Here is a 20,525-nt window from a genome sequence, read left to right as displayed (position 1 = left end):
GAGCGCTACCATCAGTCCTGTCTCTTGCCAACAGTGAAGCATCCTGAGACCATTCATGTGTGGGGTTGCTTTTCGGTCAAGGGAGTGGGCTCTCTCACAATCTTGCCTAAAAACACAGCCATGAATAAAGAATGGTACCAGAACGTCCTCCGAGAGCAACTTCTCCCAACCATTCAAGGGCAGTTTGGTGATGAAGAATGCCTTTTCCAGCATGATGGAGCACCTTGCCATAAAGCAAAAGTCATAACTAAATGGCTCGGGGAACAAAACATTAAGATTTGGGCCCTTGGCCAGGAAACTCCCCAGATCTTAATCCCATTGAGAACTTGTGGTCAATCCTCAAGAGGCGGGTGGACAATCAAAAACCCACAAATTCTGACAAACTCCAAGCATTGATTATGCAAGAATGGACTGCCATCAGTCAGGATTTGGTCCACAAGTTGATTGACAGCATGCCAGGGAGAATTGCAGAGGTCTTGAAAAAGAAGGATCAACACTGCAAATATTGACTTATTGCATGAATTCTGTGTAATTCTCAATAAAAGCTTTTAATACTTATGAAATGCTTCTAATTGTATTTCATCATACCATAGAAACATCTGACAAAAACACCTAAAAACCCTGAAGCAGCAGACTTTGTGAAAATGTAAAATTTGTGTCATTCTCAAAACTTTTGGCCATGACTGTAAAGGAGGACTGTGGACACAAATAAAACTACAGCCTCACATCCTGTGCACTTACAGTACATTAGCATTACTTGCTGTGCATGTAAGCTAGCTCTCTGAACTTAAAATAATAAAAATCTTAGAAAAACCTCCAGATAATAAAACACACAATCAAATCTTAGAGAGCAAATTTATACAAAAAACAGTTAAATTAATAATAATAAATAATAAGGCTAAACAACAGACATCCACCTCTCCTACAGGGACCAACGCACATCACAAACAAATATATAGAAATAACCACAGAAGAAGAAATTCACAGGAAGGAGGAGCTGTACATCAAAACACAACTTAAACAAAGTTCTGAGGTCCTATAAGTTATATTTAAACAATTGCTAGATATTTATTGTGTAATTATATTAAAAAAGAACTGAAATTCAAAGGATCATATCTGACCCTGTTACAGTATTATTTATTAAACTGATTTAAATATGTCTTCTTTGTATTCTTATTAACATTTTGTCACTTTTTCTCTCTTTATAAGCAGATTTAATTATTATTCCTGTGTTCTTTGTTTGTTGACCCCACAGTGACACCTGCTGGTCAAACTTTGTTACATGCAAATTCTTTACATTATAAATCAAAACATTTCACTCCTTATCAAGAAAAACAGATCAACTCTTAAGATCTGTGTATGAAGTTATTATTTTAAATTGAAGGAATGTAATCATTCTTTTTTAGATTTATAACAATGATATAAATGTTTATCAAAAGACAGAAAATAGCTGAATTTATCACAGCAAAGATAATAATAATAATAATAATATTTATTAATAATGCATTTTATTTATAAAGGCGCCTTCTTAGCACTCAAGGTCACTGTACAGGGCAGAGTTTAAAAAACAATATCAGAATTAAGCTGATAAAATCAACAAGGCATGATACAGTGCTATTAGAATGCTAATGAAATGAACAGGATCAGATACAGAGCAGTGAAGAGGTGTAATCAGAGTGAATGTGACAGTTTAAGTCTATATGTGTGTTTTAAAACTTACATGCTAAGTCCTGATGCAGGATGTGTTTATAAAGTATAAGTTCCACTTGCATATCATAAAGAAAGAAGAGTCAGACTGAGAAAAACACACAGAGTGCATGTGTAGGTAATGAAAAAGCCATGTTCAGATGTTCCTCTGCAGAGAACCAGTCCTGTAAACTGGGATCAGACTGTGAACGTGACGGGCTGCATGGATCTACATTACCGTAAACACTGTAGAAGATTTACATGTGGAGGAGGGACATGCTTTAAATATCCTCCATCTAATAACACTGTGAGGTTTTTACATGATGCATTCAAAGGGTGTTTTCTGTGTGTGAAGAATCAATAATAATAATATATTTAATTCATGCATACTCAAATTAAACATTTACTGTATTATTATAATGATAATAAACTTTATTTCTAGTGTTAGACTGTGTGTGGCACAGAGGAGAACTCTTAAAGGTGACTGAAACTACACACCTGTTGAAAACAAAGGTTGGTTTCTCTGTAAATAAGCAGCAGTGTAACATAAAGCTCAGATTTTGGACTCAGGGAATAAAAACACTCAGAATAAAGCTCCATGAAGAATGTTCTTGCGCGTGCGCCTGGAGTATTACGGTGCACCCTCCAGGAGGTTCTGTACGTGGCAGCGTCTGAACCCCACTCTGTCCTGCTCCTAACCCCGGACTGCCAACAGAGACTACATCCTCTCAGTCCAGAGGAACTTTAGACCCTAACCCCAGAGACAGACTCAGGTAAGATCACCTTTAATACCTCCTTTATTTACCCACAAACCCCTGCGCGCACCGTGAGCCGCTGCGGACCGAACATGCTGGGATGGCACAGAGTCCTGGCACCGGGTTCAACAGGTTTTCATGGGAACTGTTACAAACAGGACTCAGTGGAGACTTTGTTTCAGAGTGGAGGTGAAGCAGGAACAGCTGATCCTCTCTCTCTCTCCGACATGTTGTTTCTCTGTGAGAGGCAGGAACCTCCGAGGCGCGGTTCACTCTCTGAAACAGACTAAAGAGAGGAACTTTATAAACTCTGAGGGAACTTTAGTGACTCAGCATCTGACCCTGAAGTCCCAGAGGGGACCTGAGGGGACCTGGTACCTGTCTCTGAGCTGAACTGATACAGATTAGTACAGGAGGACTCAAACAGGACCAGAAGGACCCGAACAGCTGAGGTTTGGGAACTTCTAGAAACAACTGTGTTGCGATGACGTCACGGGGTCTGTTACAGTCCATCTGGAGATGATGAAGACCAGATCCAGATCCAGGACCAGGACCAGGACCAGGACCAGCGCTGTTATGATGTTGTTCATGCAAAGATTAGAAATAAATGTTGTTTTATAAACTCAATTTAAAGAGGAACAGTTAGAGAACAAATCTTAAAGCTCAGGTCAGAGATCATAATGTCTAAGTATTTATATCTGCATGTAATCAACACCTGACTGTCAGATCAAATTAATTCAGTATGATTCAAAAACTATTTCACAATATGTAAACATGTATCAGGGTCACCAAGGATTGAACATAAGACTGATCAGAGGTGGACTCGGGATGTTTGAAGTTGAGAGGTGAAGAAAACAGGAGAGCACTTCCTCTCAAACTCCAGATCCTCAAAGTTTAGGGTTCACTTTGAACATCTTACATGTGACTTCCATCAGATCTGTGTCCAGTCCGTCTCCGGTCTGTCAATTTTCAGTAGTTTAGTTAGTTTTAAATCATAACCTTGTGTTTCGGCTGTAGTTCCGGGTCCATATGGGGCGGCTTCTGGCTCTGGACTCGGACCACAATCCACCAGTTGCTGACTTATGATTTACTCCATCTACAAGTTAATTTTAATCATGTCTAGAGATGTTGGCCTTCCGTTGAATGATCATAATCCCATAATGCACAAACGTAGCAATTAGCCTATCCCGTTTGTGCTAGCAATGACCGTACAGGATGTGTTGGACTAGCCTAGCACAGTAAGCAGTTAGCCTGTTGTTTAGTTTTCTAGGTCAACAGAACATTAATCTGTTACATAAACCTGCAAAGACGATCAAACATGTTTATTTTTAGTTGTAAAAAGGTCTTTTTGGAATAGCTTTCAGGGCTTTTTCAGCCAAGCCTCAAGTGGACACTTGAGGAACTGCAGTTTTTAGCACAGGAGGTTCCTTTTGTTGTTCTCATGAGAAAACCAGCTTTGATATCCAAAGATTAACAGAAATATGTGAGTCAAGATGTCAGAAAGCATATTAAAATGTGTCTTTAAAACATGGAAAGAATGAGTAAATAATATTTTTGGTTGGGTGTTAGCTGCTATTTATTTTCTATTTCTGTTTTCTAATGCACCAAATTAAATTCTATGTAAATGTTAACCTACTTGGAATTATATTTAATAATGATATAAATTAAAAAAATACAATAATTCTAACAACATGTCTTTAAACCATGAGAGGTGAATGAACGAGCTGCTCCACCCTCAGCAAACAAACTGTCACAGTACACACAGTCCCAGTGTGACGAGCTGCACGGACGCCAGGTTACCGATGCCCTGCAGTGATTTACATGAAACATGACGGCAATAATTGGACCTGGCACTCATTGAAATGTGCACAAATGGAGTGGCAACAAATGGAGGGATGCCATAAATCTGTCAGCTGTAATTAGACTGGCTGGCAGGTGACATGCTCGCTCAAGAGGAAGATGTCTTACAGGATCGAGCTGGAACACAGAACCGCATTATGAAGTAATCTCATGACATGATCTCCTCTTTTCTGAGGCTGTGGTGTGTGTGTTTGCGTTCTCAAAGTCAGAGTCTTTTTCTATTAGTTAAATTAAAGCACAGATTTAGATTTATGACAGAGGTCTTATCTGTGTTATGACTCGTTCTGTACGCCGGCCTGCAGTGTTTACATACCATAAAGCTGGAGGAGGGAGGGGAGCGTGTTTACAGAATACTCATGTCTCTGTTTGGACCAGGACGTACAGCTGTATGCATGTATACTAACGCATGCAGCTCTGACCCTGGCTGTGTCTTCACTCATGATACTTCCTGTATAGTGTGGATGATGTGGTCCTCCTGAACCAGGCCGGGATGATCCTGCATCCAACACAGCAGTCTGGTAATGGTCTAGCTGCCACGTTACAGCGTTGAGTCACAAACTGGAGCGGTGGAGGAAATGTAGAAATGATCATCCTTCTTCTGAACCTATTTTTAGTTGTAATTGGGCTGCAGATGCTTTGTGTCAGCTCTCATTGCATCTGCAACAAATCTGCTTTAAAGCAGTCCTCACACACGGTCAGCAAAGATCTGCACTTTGAAAACTTTGAAACCCCGTCCACACTCAAGAGGTTTTAATCCTTAAAGATAAGCTGCGACCTTTGAGAGAGAGAATTACAGAGACTACAGAGTGATGAAATGAGTTTCCTGAGAAACAAGGACGTGAAGGAAAGATTGATTCTGCTTTCCTAGAACAGGGAGCGACTGAAATACCAAAATGTGTAGTTTCTGTTTGTGTTGGCGGCGTGATCGAGTTGTGAAATGTCTTAATGAATAGAAATGTGAATGTGAAATGTTCCTTTTTTGATGTCTCATGATGTTTAGAGGAAGTGAAAGTTGAAGCGAACTTTGGCGATCCTTGACCCTCAGCAGAGTGGACTCGTTTCGCTCTGAGAACATGCTGAGCTGCTGAAAGTTTCAAGTTTGAATCTGAAATTGTTTTCTCTGCGAGTGTGTGGACTCAAACCTCCCAGGGCGACAGGCAGAGGCTGTCTGAGCTTGTTCACGGCCTCTGGATACCGTGCACGAATTCTGCTACATGCATGTATCACCCTGCGCTGGTGTGTTAGCATGACGGTGTGTATATCCCTGCTTTGCAGAATGCCTCTGCTTTAATCTGAACATGCCTGCTCTGTTTACAGATCAAATACCTGCAGAGCATCAACCACACATCTGTAGTATCTTCACAGGTTGGCATGTTGGGAAGGTTGGATGTCTAGTTGCATCAGCTCTGTGTGCTGAGTAGTTCCATATTTTGCTTTTGGAAGAACTTTAAGGTGCATAGAGGTGTAAATCTGTCAGCTGGTGGATTCTGCAGATTGATTTTGCACGGCTGTTTGTAGCTGTCTCAGACACTCAGTTGCAGTCCAGTCCTGACATTCAGCTGATCTTGTTTTCTTCATTTTATTCTCCTCTGATAAATGTCTCCAAATCATGTTGAATGAGCATTCTCTTATATTGCTGACGGCTCTAAACAAGTCTGAGGAAGGTCTTTGGATGACACTCGTCTATCCTCCAGTCCTTTAACATTTAGCTTTTCTCGTGTATTCCTCATGAAACTCTGTCGACCTGCAGGGAGATAAAATGCTCTGTCCTGTTCAGTCATGTCCTCACTCAGAAACCATGACATATTATGATCTGAATAAAACTGATGTTATTGAATGACTTCCCCAGCTGGCACTTGTTTGAACCAAGACAGATGTAGTTCAGCCCGGCCAGTTTTCCCCTCTCTGGATTTGTGTTCCTGAGTGAGGTCCAGCAGAAAGAGAGAGAACATGAACACGTACAGATGTGAGTGATTTCACCGGCTTAGTAAACCCTGGCCCCGCTGTAGACCTGAGGTCCTGACTGCTCTGCCAGACAGAGTGTTGCTTCAGTTTCTTATCTCTGACAGAGCCACACCTCCGTGTACGAATGCAAAAGTCTGCAGACGCATGAAGCCAGCTGGCTGAGGACGAGTTCCTGTGGTTTGTCGTCATGATTCAATCCAGGCAGAACGGTGATGCTCTCTTGTGAAACAGCCGGAGTTTAACATCGACATAAAACGATGTTCTATTAGAAATACTGACACTGTTTTAATAACAGATCCAATCCCCTCTTCCAGACAGGACTCTGATCTCATCTTAATCCACCATGAGCAGAGCACTTTGCAGCATTTAGCAAGTTACAGTGGCAAGGACAAACTTCCTTTAACAGGCAGAAACCTCCAGCAGGACCAGACTCATGTTAGACACACATCTGCTGAGACCGTGTTGGAGAGAGGGATAGAGGGAGATGAAGAGAGAGAGAGAGATGATAGTGGGGAGACGGATAGTAGTAGTTGTAGCAGCTGGAGTCTGGACCACGTCCACAGCAGCAGAGATCCAGAGGAACCTACGAGACAAGGGAGCTCAGGGACTCCAGAAAGGTCTAAGAAAAGAGAGAAGAGAGGGAGACCAGAAGAAAGAAAAAGAGGAGAATAAATGGTGAAGGAAAGGCAGAAGGAAAGGACGGGATGAGAAAAGGAGACATGAAGGATGAAGAAACATGGAAAGAAAGAAAGAAAGAAAGAAGAAAAGAATGGCAGGAAAAATGAATGAAATAAAAAGGGAGAGAGAAGTGAAGGAAGAAAGAAAGAAAGAAGAAGAAGAAATGAAAAGGAGAGAAACAGAAGAGTTCAGCAAGAGAAGAGGTAAGGTGAGAGAAAGAAGAAAGAAGAAAGAAAAAGAAAGAAAGGAGAAGAAGGAATAATAAAAAAAAAAAAAAAAGAAAAAAGAAAGCAAAAAATGAAATAAAGGACAGAAAGAAAGAAAGAAAGAAAGAAAGAAAGAAAGGATGAATAACAGACCCCCAAAAAGGAATCTACAGCAGAGATCCAGAGGAACCTACGAGACAAGGGAGCTCAGGGACTCCAGAAAGGTCTATGGTTAGTAACTTTAATGGGACAGGAAGAGTTAAAGTGAGAGACAGGCAGAGAGAGGAGAGAGAGGGAAAGACAGGATCCCAGTGTGTCCGTCTAAGCCTATAGCAGCATAACTAAGACCTGGTCCAAGCCTGATCCAGCTCTAACTATAAGCTTTATCAAAAAGGAAAGTTTGAAGCCTACTCTTAAAAGTAGAGAGGGTGTCTGCCTCCTGGACCCTGACTGGTAGATGATTCCAAAGGAGAGGGGCCTGATAACTGAAGGCTCTACCTCCCATACTACTTTTAGAGACTGTAGGTACGATGAGCAGGCCTGCATGTTGGGAGCGTAGAGTTCTAGAGGGTTAACAGGGCTCAGCCTCCCGTACTATTTATGGCGACTTCTGCTTTAGAGCGACAAAGAAGAACTTGTTATTTTGAATATTACATTAGAGTTCAACACCAGATAGAAATGTCAGTCTGAGTCTGACTTTAGCAGAATGACATCATTCACATATTCAGATTAAGGATTAGTTATAAGGAAGGAAAAGTAGTATGGGAGGTTCTCTACCTTTATTTGTGTTTCTTGGAGAGACTGTTTTTTTGTCTTACAGCTTTATTTGTAACTCAGGAAGTACAGAGTGTACACGTCTATGTTCAGAACACAGATACTTGGCCCTGTCCTCTCTTCACCTCCTCATATCATATTCTTTCCTGACAGAAATGCCAGGAGGGGGTCAAGAGGACTCGGGAACGAGGGGAAGTCAATGTAACAGGCCTCTCTCCAGGAATGTGCCATGGTGCCACAGCCTGCAACAACAGGCAGCTCTGTGTTCAGGGTGGGAAATCACTTAGGCTGTAAATTACAAGGAGAGGGATTCAGTCCTTTTATTTGAGCAGGAGTTTAGGGCTGTGGTGGTTGTTATCTGGGCTGGCACTCCTTAAATAAACCATTAGCTCTCCTAGGTTGCCCGCTGGAAGCTAAATTACTGCAGGAGCGGTGGTTGTTTACTCCACTGAGACTTTAAAGTTTTCCATAGAGCTCACTGGGATGCAAATGATGCTGGTTTATTATCGGTCACTCTGAATGTTGGCGTCTCTGCAGCAGAGAGCTTTGGTGTGAACGCTGATCTGCTCTCATGGCTCCAAACAGTCCATGTGCACCCGAACCAGCTGACCACATTAAGGATGTAAGGATCAACCCACGATACGATTCTCTAACGATTTTCAAGAAAACTGGATTGTACTCAAAATTGAAATAACTATTTATATTTGGTGGCAGAGTGCAGGGAAGGAGGATGGAGCGTAAAGCTCTACCCAGTGGAGGTGAGGGCTAGAGGCTTTGTGGGAGCTTCAACAACACGGCTACTCAAAGACTTGGGGTGTCGGGGAGCTAGGCTGCACAAGGCAACCAGGGAGTTCTCAGAGGAGGCCGAAAAGGCAAGCTTCTGGTTATGGCTGAGAAGAAGGAACAAAATATGGGGAGCAAGCAGCTCCTGAAGAAGGTCAGCTGCAGGGAGTGTCAGGGAGACGTCCCTGTCCAGTTTTCTCGTTCCTATTGAGAAAAATAAACATTTAAACGTGGTCAGAATCAGTCCGGCAGCAGAGATAAACAGCGCTCGTGGAGACCTGTCACTCAGCTGCAGCCCCCAGCTGAGCGTCTCTGCTGTGAGCAACACCTTCAGTCAGCTGATTCTGAAACATGCTTTAAAGTTAAAACACCTCCACTCAGTGAGTGATGAGAGAGCAAGAGACTTCATGATGTTGAACAAGCGGAGTGAAATGCAGATAGCGCCCTCTACTGTTTAAAAGTAATATCCAGATACACATGTTGTCGAATCGATTTTAATCCACCCTTATTTGGATCCACTTTTTTACACCTCTCTCTCTTACTCCCATCTATCCCTCTTTCAAGACCCAACTCTGTCTCAGCAGATGTGTGTCTAACATGAGTCTGGTCCTGCTGGAGGTTTCTGCCTGTTAAAGGAAGTTTGTCCTCTCCGCTGTAACTAGCTAAATACTGTGAGGTGCAATGCTCATGGTGGATTAAGGTGGGGTCAGACTGAGTCTGATCCTGTCTTGGTGTTGGGTCTCTGTTCATAATTTGACATAGAGTGGTCTAGACCTGCTCTGTTTGTAAAAGTGTCTTGAGATAACGTTTGTTGTGATTTGGCGATGTACAAATAAAGATTGATTGATTGATTTTTTTACCATCTTGCGATATATCCTTACATCCCTAAACCACACTGATCATGCATGCATAACCAAAAGTCTTTTTATCAGACTAACAAGTGAAAGGATGCAGAACTCAGCTCAGTTGCATGCAGGGAGCTCAGCTGTGGCGTGTGTCAAATGTTTGCAGACATGTTAGGACAGCTTCTCCTCGTTTTGCAAGAGACACCACGTCGGACTCTTCTATCATGAATAAAACGCCAGGAAGTAACACCAAATATGTGTCTCTCTTTGAGTTTTGGTGCATTCACTGTGAGACAAAAACACAGAGCTGTGTACCAACACCCCAAAGTGGTGCATTCCAGCTAAATGACTATAATCGTGAACGCAAAAACTGGGTCGGAGGAGACGTCCTGAAAACTTCAACTCCTTCCTTTTCAGATGAATTATTCCTGAGAATCTTATTTTTAAGGATGTATTCAATGAGGCTATGGAAGCAGAGTTCTTCTCAGTGACCTGCTGCGTGTTTAAAACCTCTCAGCCCATCTCTAATGAATGTTTGTCGTCTGTCTGGATGTTTGCCTCTTCACTCTGACTCTGCTAATGTTTGCTGCAGGAAGAGTTCTCTCACAATGATTACACAGACAGGTGTGTGAAAGTGTTTTTCCATCATGCATGTAAGCTAGCGTGTTGTCCCTCAGGAGTTGATGGTTCCCTTCCTCTTGCATGTGGTTTAGCATCTCCTTGGCTGAAGCCCAAACCCTGCTTCTGTTTTTAACATTTCTTATTTTGGCAACAGCAGGAGCTTGTGTTTCGTCAGCAGGTGAAAGTGAAATGGTTTTCTCCCTGGCTGTGTTTTTACTGCTCAAACAGTTAAAGTGACACTTTGTGGCTGAGCTGGTCTGTCTCCTGGAGCCTTTGATGAGAGGGTGGAGTGTACGGAGGAATGTGTGTGCTTTCATTTGAAGTATAATTGTGCATGTATTACAGAGGCAGCATTAAACAGTCATTACTGAGACGTCATGTGGGGAAACAGAGTTCCTCTCAGCCTAGAATCACAGGCTGAGCTGGTCTTAGAGCTGCAGTGTGAACAGAGAGTCTCTGTAAGGTGATCCGTCACTGTTCAGTCCAGCTCTGCAGCAGCTAAAGGTCCACACAGGTCACGTAACCTTACCCATAATAGTGCAACTGTTTATAAAGTAACCTTAAGACTTACCTTTTTAATCTGGGTTTAATTTGGAGGAATTTCTTTTTAGTCTGGGACTAAATTATTACCTTTATTATCATTCTTTTAGCATCATTTTTATTTATTTTTTTGAATTTGATTTAATTTAATTTAATCTTATTGATTTATTTTGTATTTATCTGATTGTATTTGTATTTAATTTGTGTTTATTTTGTTTTATTTATCTGATCTTAGTTTATTATTTTTTCTTATTATTCTTATTTATTATTTTATGACAAGTAAAGACTAATTCACACCAATGGCAATACATTTAAAAAACAAATTAAAATTAAAATAAATTAAAGAAAATAAAAAAATACATAAAATAATACATAAGCATGAAAGAGAAATATTAATTTAATTAATAAGTAAATAAAAGATTAAACATAATTAGTGAAGACAATAAAAAAGTTTAGAACAAAAGTCTAAGATAAATAAAAGTAGTAAAAATAGCAAAACAAATTAGGAGTTAGATGATAACAATTGAAGAGTTAAAAATAATATAAAATAATATTAAAGTGCTATTAAAATTATATGTAAATAAAAAAGAATATCAAAATAAAATAAAATCCTAAATCAAAGTCAGACTGAATAGATGTTATTTAATTTAAAGTCTGAATATCTCAATCAGTCAATCAGACTTTATTTATGAAGTGCTTTTCATACAATGACATTGTAACACAAAGTGCTGAACATAAAAACAACTTTAAATAGAATCAATTAAGAAAAAGAAGTATATAAAAATAAAAAGACCCTCCATCCTAATCCCAACCCCAAACCCACTCCACAATCCTAAGGTTAGAACACAATATATGCAACAATAATAATAACAATTCAAATAGAATAAATTAAAATAAAGAGGAAGTTGCTGAATCAGCTCCTCTCAGATCCTCCTTCAGGCTGTTCCATCGCCTCAGAGTGTCGTGTCTGGAAGTTTCTGTTCTCCTCTGAGGTGTAGTCTGGTGTGAGACCGTGCAGAGCCTTAAAACCCAGTAATGAAACATCCAGTTTAAAGTCTTTAAAACAGGCGTAATGTGTGCTCTCCTTCTGGTCTTTGTTAAACTCGTGCTGCTTTGTTCTGAATTAATTGCATTCAGTGAGGAGAGAATTACAGAAGTCGAGCCTGCTGGTTATAAAAGTGTGCATCAGTCTGTCTGTGATGCTCAGTTTTTATCAGGCATCTGGCGGCCATGTTGGACTCCACAGAAGAACAAAGAGGAACTGTACCTGTGGAACATGTGTGCACTTTTCACCTTTTTAATTTCATACACTTTGTTCTCATGAAGCAGCTGAGAGACGTTCTTCCTCTCCTCGTTGTCTCTCGATGAGAGCCCAGCTTCTGGCTGAGATGACAGTTCCCAGCCTCCCGACAGGAATCAGTGACTCATTTCTGTGAAACATGCTGGAAACTCTGAGTCCTGTTGGACAGCACTGCACAAAGTGTGGAGTCAGGGTAATGAGAAACTGGTGTTTATTTTTTATGTGTGATTAAGTAGTAAGAAGGACTGAAGGTCAGGACCAGGACTCAGTCTCCTCTGTACATGGGGCGCCTGCTCAATAACTGAGCTACACCGAGTCTTGCTCAGTCTGAAGTTATTGCTGATATGATGGAGACTGTAAAATGATGAGATTGTGATGTTCTTGCAGGTTCCTGACTGACACACCATGAGGAGGTTCCTGTCCTCGGTCCTTGGGGCTCTGCTCATCTGCTGCTGGACGACGCAGGCGGAGATCTTCACTTCAATAAGTACGAAATATCTTCATGTAAAGAGCACCAAATCACAACAAACAGAGCAGGTCTAGACCTTCAAAGACCCAACATCAAGACCGGATCAGATCCAGTCCCATCTTCCAGACAGGACTCAGTCTGATCTCATCTTAATCCACCATGAGCAGAGCACTTTGCAGCATTTAGCAAGTTACAGTGGCAAGGACAAACTTCCTGTAACAGGCAGAAACCTCCAGCAGGACCAGACTCATGTTAGACACACATCTGCTGAGACCGTGTTGGAGAGAGGGATAGAGGGAGATGAAGAGAGAGAGAGAGATGATAGTAGGGAGACGGGTAGTAGTAGTTGTAGCAGCTGGAGTCTGGACCACATCCACAGCAGCAGAGATCCAGAGGAACCTACGAGACAAGGGAGCTCAGGGACTCCAGAAAGGTCTAAGAAAAGAGAGAAGAGAGGGAGACCAGAAGAAAGAAAAAGAGGAGAATAAATGAGGAAAGGAACAAGAGAAGGAAAGGAGGGGATAAGAAAAGGAGACATAAAGGATGAAGAAACATGGAAAGAACAAAGAGAGAAAGGAAGAAGAAAGAAAGAAAAATAAAGTAAGAAGGAACAAAAAAGAGAAAGAAGTAAAGAAAGGACAGAAAGTAAGGACGGAATGAAAGGAAAGAAAGAAGACAGAAAGAAGGAAGGAAGGAAACAAAGGAATGAATGACAGACCCAAAAGAGGAATCTACGGCAGAGATCCAGAGAAACCTACGAGACAAGGGAGCTCAGGGACTCCAGAGGATCCTAGTGTGTCAGTTCCCCCTGGCACCCTAAGCTTATAGCAGTCTAAGCCTGTAGATCCATTGGAACCTCAGGGACTCCAGAAAGGTCTATGGTTAGTAACTTTAATGGGACAGGAAGAGTTAAAGTGAGAGACAGGCAGAGAGAGGAGAGAGAGGGAAAGACAGGATCCCAGTGTGTCAGTCTAAGCCTATAGCAGCATAACTAAGACCTGGTCCAAGCCTGATCCAGCTCTAACTATAAGCTTTATCAAAAAGGAAAGTTTGAAGCCTACTCTTAAAAGTAGAGAGGGTGTCTGCCTCCCGGACCCTGACTGGTAGAGGATTCCAAAGGAGAGGGGCCTGATAACTGAAGGCTCTACCTCCCATACTACTTTTAGAGACTTTATAGAGAAAGTTTGAAGCCTAGTCTTAAAAGTACAGTTTACTTGTCCCACAAAGTTTGATTGCTGAAACAGCTGCACGTTAGCTTGTCTTGTTCCAGAAACACGTGAACATGATGTCTGAATGTTCTCTGTTGCAACAGAAACAGATGTTGTCACATGTTTTACTTTTTAACATCGGGTCTGATGCACAGGGACGGGCTTGGAGCTATTTGAGGAAAGAATGTTATGATTCCCTCAGACTGCAGACGCCCCCACTGAGACCCACAACCATAAACTTAATGTAGCATCTTTAGCTGAGTAGCATTAAAACCTGCATGATAGTGTCATTTAAACTGTAATGCTCTGTTTACATCCATGTGTACTAAATTAGTATTAAATCTCATGAACATGAACCTGAAGGTTGACAGCTGAGGCTCCTGTTTAGAGCGAACTCTGCAGAGTGCCAGCTGCAGTAAAGAGGAAAGTTTGTGCCCAGGAATGCTGGCGTATAAAAAAAAGGATATAGCCGGAGGAAGTGAAAGTGAGGCCTGTAGCAAAGCAAACAGAGTTTATTCAGAGAGTTCACATAAATGTGGTGGAAGTTAAATGTAGGTCTGTAGAACAGTCTGTGCATCCTCCTCCTCCACTCTGCAGGAACAGCATGCATCACATCACTCAGCAGGCTGCAGGATATACGTTACACACTTCCATCACATTGATTGAACGGATCATCAGTTATGTATGCTGCACGCACACACAAGGAGTCCAAGGAGGCGAGCCGTGCTGTGGAGTACAACAGGACTCTTAAATACTAATGGATAAAATTCATATTGTAACATAACAATAATAATAGGAATATTAAAATAGAATAAATAAATAAACCACCCACAATCCATATGAAAGGTTAAAAACATGATATGAATAAATCAAAATACAGAATAAAAGAAGAAGTTTCTGACAAGCTGAGGAAACACTATCATGATCTCTTAATGAGGAAACACTGGAGGTAATTAAAATGTTAAAAGTCAAGATTGAAAATTATGCTCACCAAAATAAAATAAATTATAAGATAACAAGACACTAAAATATTAAACCAGTGAAATAAACTAAGATGCTACACTAAAAGTAAATACAGCAAGGTAAAAACAGAATACAATATTAAAATGCTGAGAGGTAATCACAAAAAAATCACTGTAATAAAAGGATAAAATCAAATAAATTACTAAATAAATTATTAAATAATCCACAAAAATGTAACTGTTATTTGTAGAGACTAATGCACATCAAAACCAATAAAATATATGTAATTAAAAATAAGTGAAAGCATAATAATAATAAGAATATAAATAGTTAGAATAAATAAAAAAGGTTAAGGATAAATAAAGGCACTAAAAAAATCTATAAAACTGAGTACAGAAATAATAAAACAAATAGTTAAGATAAAATAAATTAATAAGATAATAAAACACTAAAAGATTAAACCAGTAAAAGAAACTAAGAAGCTACACTAAAAGTAGATAAAGCAAAATAAACTGAATAAAATATTAAAACGCTGAGAGGTAATCCAAAAAAACAATCACTGTAATAAAAAGATAAAATCAAATGAATGACTGAATAAATCATTTAAAAATCCACAATACATTAATAGATAAATAATTTAAATAAAATATATTTTTGTTTTTTTAACTGTTATTTTTAGAAACTAATGCACACCAAAAATAATAAAATATATGTAATTAAAAATAAGTAAAAGCAGAATAATAAGAATATAAAACGTTTGAATAAATAAAAAAAAGTAAGGATAAATAAAGACATTAACAAATCTATAAAACTGAGTAGACAAATAATAAAAAACAAATAAATAAAATATTAAAACAAACATGTTTTTAATTTTATTCTTCCTGTATTGTTATATTTGTGAGGAAATTAAAGACCAATGCATCTTTGTTAATGTTGAAAGTGGTGCTGATGTCTCCTTCTATTTGTCTTCTGTATCGCCCCCTGCAGGCCAGATGACAGACCTGATCTACACAGAGAAGGAGCTGGTCCAGTCTCTGAGGGACTACATCCAGGCAGAGGAGTCCAAACTTGCTGCTGTGAAAAGGTTCAGACTAACTCTGAAAGTTCCTGGACTTAATGATGGGTCATGATTTTTGAATGCTTGATTATTCGGTATGCCCTCCAGACGGTGGCTACAGAGCGTCTTAAAGCTGTTTGCTAACCACATTAAGTAACAGAAGAAGAAGAATGCTAACTGTGTTAAACAGCAAAAGAAGAAGAAAACATTAGTGTCAGTCTCTGGAGATGCATGTGTCATGGTGTGAGATTCAGAGACTGTGCATGGCTTCACAATGTGAACAAACACACCACGCTGCTGCGTCACAGAAACACAGACATGAAGGTGGAGACAGATTCACATCTTTATTATCAGTTTGTGTCGTGGTAACAAACTGTCTCCGTCTCTCAGTTGGGCCAACAAGCTGGACGATCTGACCCGGGTGTCCACCTCAGACCCTGAAGCCTACCTGGCCCACCCGGTGAACGCCTACAAGCTGATGAAGAGACTCAACACAGAGTGGTCTGAGCTGGAGACTCTGGTCCTGCAGAGCCCGTCTGATGGTAAGGGACTGAACCAGAGGAGCTCAGAGGGGTTTGTGTGTGTGGAGGTTTGTTGTTTGACTCTGAATGGCTGCAGTCTTTCTCCGGAGAGTGGTAATTACAGAATCCAGAGCGGATATGAGCGAGGTGATTACAGCTCTGACTGCAGAGCTGCTCAGCTCAGATACTGTCCTCCAGTTATGAACAGAGAGAGAGAGAGAGCAGAGGATGTTTCAGAAACAGCTGTTCCTTATCTCTGCATAGTTTGGCTGCGTTCTCATTTTATGGTTTTGTTTTAGCGTCTGTGCAAGTTCAGACGGAGGGGGGATATCTGTGTGAGCCAGATGAATAACATGTCACGCACATGCATCTGTACACGTGGAACCAGAGAGAGAGAGAGACATAGAGAGAGAGAGAGGGTGTTCTCATGTCGTGGCACTCTGTACAGTTAGAAGTACGAAGGAGACTTTCGTCCTTTGAATCACTCAGTGACACAAAGTCGTGCTCCATCTCCTGCCTCTGCTCACTTCTCCTTCTGACTTTATCTCCAGGGTTCATATCCAACATGTCGACACACAGACAATACTTCCCAGACGGGGAGGATGAGACGGGAGCAGCTAAGGCGTTGATGCGTCTTCAGGACACGTACCAACTGGACTCTGAAGCGTTCTCCAGAGGGAAGCTGCCAGGTAACGAGGAGCGCCAGAGAACACACACATTATGGGTTGAACTGTGTGTGTGTGTGTGTGTGTGTGTGTGTGTGTGTGTGTGTGTGTGTGTGTGTGTGTGTGTGTGTGTGTGTGTGCGTGCGTGCGTGCGTGCGTGCGTGCGTGCGTGCGTGCGTGCGTGCGTGCGTGCGTGCGTGCGTGCGTGCGTGCGTGCGTGCGTGCGTGTGTGTGTTCAGACCCCTCTGCTCTAAAAAGGAACAAACAACAACAAAGTAGAAACACACCGTGACAATCTGCCCAACGATATCTGCTGAGTGTAGAAGAGACGCCGCCATATATTTATACTACTTCCGGGGCCCTGGCTTCAACCCCGGAACATGAATAATGCATTAAATGAATGAGCACTGACGGCCACTTACACATAGCATAGATAAGAAACCATAAAACACACGTATCACCTACCTTAAAATCTTAATTGAAGCTTTAAACAAACAAGAATAAAAAGATACATCAAGGTTAAAAGTATGAAATGATGATAAAGTAAAAAACAAGTATTTTAGTTGAAATAATTTTTGTATTGAGCTTTACATCTTTACTTGAAACCTACTTTTATCAGAGAGCATTTGCTGACTTTATTTGCTAAGTTTTTATTTTTTCAATTTATTTCATTTTTTTTATTTTTTAACTTATTTTTATTTTATTTCAATGTTTCCTTATTTTTATTTATTGAAAAAAAATGCAAAATTCTTATATTCATTTATTTAATTAATTTTTTTTAATTTTTGTATTATTTTTATTTTTAATTTTATTTTATTTTTGTATTCATGTATTTTTTTTTACTTTACTGTATTTTATTGATTGATTTATTTATTTAATTGTATTTATTTTGTATGTTTTGTATTTTTCATTGTAATAGTAATGGTACATGCACTAACTGGATGAACTTTGTAATGCAGATCTTGCTGCTCTATAAATAGAGATAATTATATGGAAGAGTATCACTAAGCAACGGGCAATTCAATTAAAGATTCAAAGGTTTTTATTGTCAATTTTCACTGTATATACAAGACATACAGGAAAAACAAGATGCTGTTACTCTCTTCCAGCTTTTAAATATCAAACATTTTAATATATATACAATAAAATATAATAAAATACAGTTATAAAAAAACAGCCTATGTACACCGTGCAGGTAGTGCAGTGACAGTTTAAAAATGGACAATGTAAATAGATAATAGTGCAAATGATATTGTGGTGCAGACAGTATTCGAGATAAGTAAATGATTAAGCATTGCTCCTCTTTTCTGCACAAGTAGCATCAAAAGTCAGAACTAATGTGAATGACCCCTCACCCCTTAGTTTCCAAACACCTCAGGTCCTTTAATTTGACCCACTGATGCTGAATGTGGTGAATATGTTGATCATGTCATAAATGTGTGTTTGTAAGATTCAATAACAGAACTTCACGGTCCTCCTCCAGGTATGCACTCCCAGGCGCTGCTGACGGTGGACGACTGCTTCGACATGGGGAAGACGGCCTACAACGATGCAGACTACTACCACGCCGTGCTGTGGCTGCAGCAGGCCGTGAAGCAGCTGGACGCCGGGGAGGAAGCTGAGGTTACCAAGTCGGACATTTTGGATTACCTCAGCTACTCCGTTTACCAAATGGGAGACTTACCTCGGGCCATCGAGCTGACGCGCCGGCTCGTGGCGATCGGTGAGAAGCAGACAAACACACACACAGAGGAGGAAGGATCCAGGCGGGGGTCACTCTACATTACACTTACAGCCTGACTCAGCATCGTCATCATCATTATACCTATTTCCTGCTCCCATAAATAAACCACGTCATGGTCACGATTTCAGTGCTTGAATGCAGGGTGTAGTCCATGCAGAGGAGCGGCCTGTGGCTTTGTTATTTTGGTCTGTGTGGACAGCTGCAGGCCGTCCTTTCAGGGCTGTGGTTCACTTGTTTACATGTCGAGTGAAACCAACGGAGGTGGAGCAGATGTGAAAGACACAGATGCACTTGGTGGTACTGATGCCACAAAAGAATATAGTGCTCCTGTGGGGTAAAAGGCATGGGAGGAAGAAGGCTTTGTGCAGATTAGGCATTAAATCTAACCTGAAGTACGGGAAAGATGAGAGAGGCTTTTGTCTGAATATGAAATGTGCAGCACAAAGGAAACAGAGCAGAGTCAGGGTTTAACCGGGCTGGAGAATTAGGCTGAAAGTAGAAGAAAAATACATAAAAGTTAAATTAACACCGACTTATTTCAGAAATATTAAAGTTATTTATCTATCAATTGATCCAACAGTTAATTTGTTGCTTTTGAAACATATTTAATTGAGTCATTAAAGTCCATAAATAATGGTTCTATAGTTCTGTAGAATCTGTCAGGATTTAATTTCAGATTCTTATTTATTTATGTCTTTGAGAATAAATCTTATGAGGTGGTTTGACTCCCGAGTAGAGAGACCTCCAGTGAACTCTGCAACAACAAACATAACTCAAGCAGCACTTAGAGAACTCTTTGTTTACTTGTGTTGTTGTTTTGTGTTTCCATGAGGCAGCTTTGCTCCTACATTTAATTTGCAGATTGTTCAGGGAGTGTTTTGTGGTCAGTCCCCTGCTGAGGGAGAATGTAACACACTTCCTCAAAACACCACAAGGGGGAGTGTTCTCTTCACGAGACAACACAGTGTTCTGCTTCAGCAGCTTGAACCCTAACAAAGAGAAGGATTTAAACATTTAGTCAGCTTACTGACTCATAACACTCCAAAATATTCTCCTGAACAAGTTATGAAAGTGAAGCTGAGATAAGAGTAATAAATAAAGAACACAAATAGTCAAATTAAAGGTTCTCTTCATGGATCTGGATTGTTATTACTAACTATTATTCATAAAATCTGTGTGTACATGTTGCACTCAATCCTTTTTTGTATTATTTTTTTTCCATATAATTATTTGATTATTATATTTATTATTATATTATTTTATTTGTAGTTTTTTAAACAGATTAACAAAACAATCAAAATCAAACAAGGGCTCAGATATATGTAATTAGTACATTTAAATAATGATAATAATAAAATAAATAAAATAAACAAATTCATGAATAAAGGAAAAATAAAAATTGGAAAAAGATTGATAAATGATTTAAATTAATAAGATTAACAAACAAATAAAATTGAATACGTAAGGAAAAATAGTTTAAATAAAAAATAGATTAAATTAATAAAATAATCGAATTAGTCAATACATAAAAAACATGTAAGTGAAAGTAAAACTAGAAAAAAAAGTTCAAAAATGAGTTTAATTAATTAATTAATTAATAAGTAACATTTTAGGAAAGATGAAAATAAAAGTAAAAAAGGTTGAAAAATGATTTAAATTAATAGAATAAACAGATTAATAAAATGATTTAAAAACGCAAAAGGAAAAAATACAAATAGAAAAAATAGTTTAAAAAGATTAAATTGATAAAATAAATAAATTTGTCAATACATTAAAAAAACGTTAGTGAAAGTAAAAATAGAAAAAAAAAGTTGAGTTTAAGTAATTAATTAATAACATGTGAGGAAAGGTAGAAATAGAAAGTTGAAAAATTATTTAAATTAAA

General features: G+C 39.5%; 1 protein-coding gene across 3 annotated transcripts in view; it reads left to right on the top strand.

Annotated features, from left to right (window-relative positions):
- The first annotated feature begins 2,321 nt into the window (after window positions 1–2,321).
- LOC117813259 (prolyl 4-hydroxylase subunit alpha-2-like) overlaps window positions 2,322–20,525 on the top strand; it is a 39,146-nt gene continuing 20,942 nt past the window's right edge. For all 3 annotated transcript variants that reach the window (XM_034684388.1, XM_034684390.1, XM_034684389.1), the window contains exons 1-6: window positions 2,322–2,459; window positions 12,401–12,500; window positions 15,641–15,737; window positions 16,101–16,252; window positions 16,783–16,920; window positions 18,380–18,619. In XM_034684388.1, coding sequence (XP_034540279.1) covers window positions 12,419–12,500; window positions 15,641–15,737; window positions 16,101–16,252; window positions 16,783–16,920; window positions 18,380–18,619 — 709 coding nt within the window. In that variant the 5' untranslated portion in view covers window positions 2,322–2,459; window positions 12,401–12,418. The remainder of the gene's footprint in view (window positions 2,460–12,400; window positions 12,501–15,640; window positions 15,738–16,100; window positions 16,253–16,782; window positions 16,921–18,379; window positions 18,620–20,525) is intronic.

Source organism: Notolabrus celidotus, chromosome 5, assembly GCF_009762535.1.
Source record: "Notolabrus celidotus isolate fNotCel1 chromosome 5, fNotCel1.pri, whole genome shotgun sequence".
NCBI lineage: Eukaryota > Metazoa > Chordata > Actinopteri > Labriformes > Labridae > Notolabrus > Notolabrus celidotus.
Note: the sequence above shows the minus strand (reverse complement) of the source record. Positions and strands in the feature narration are given on the sequence as shown.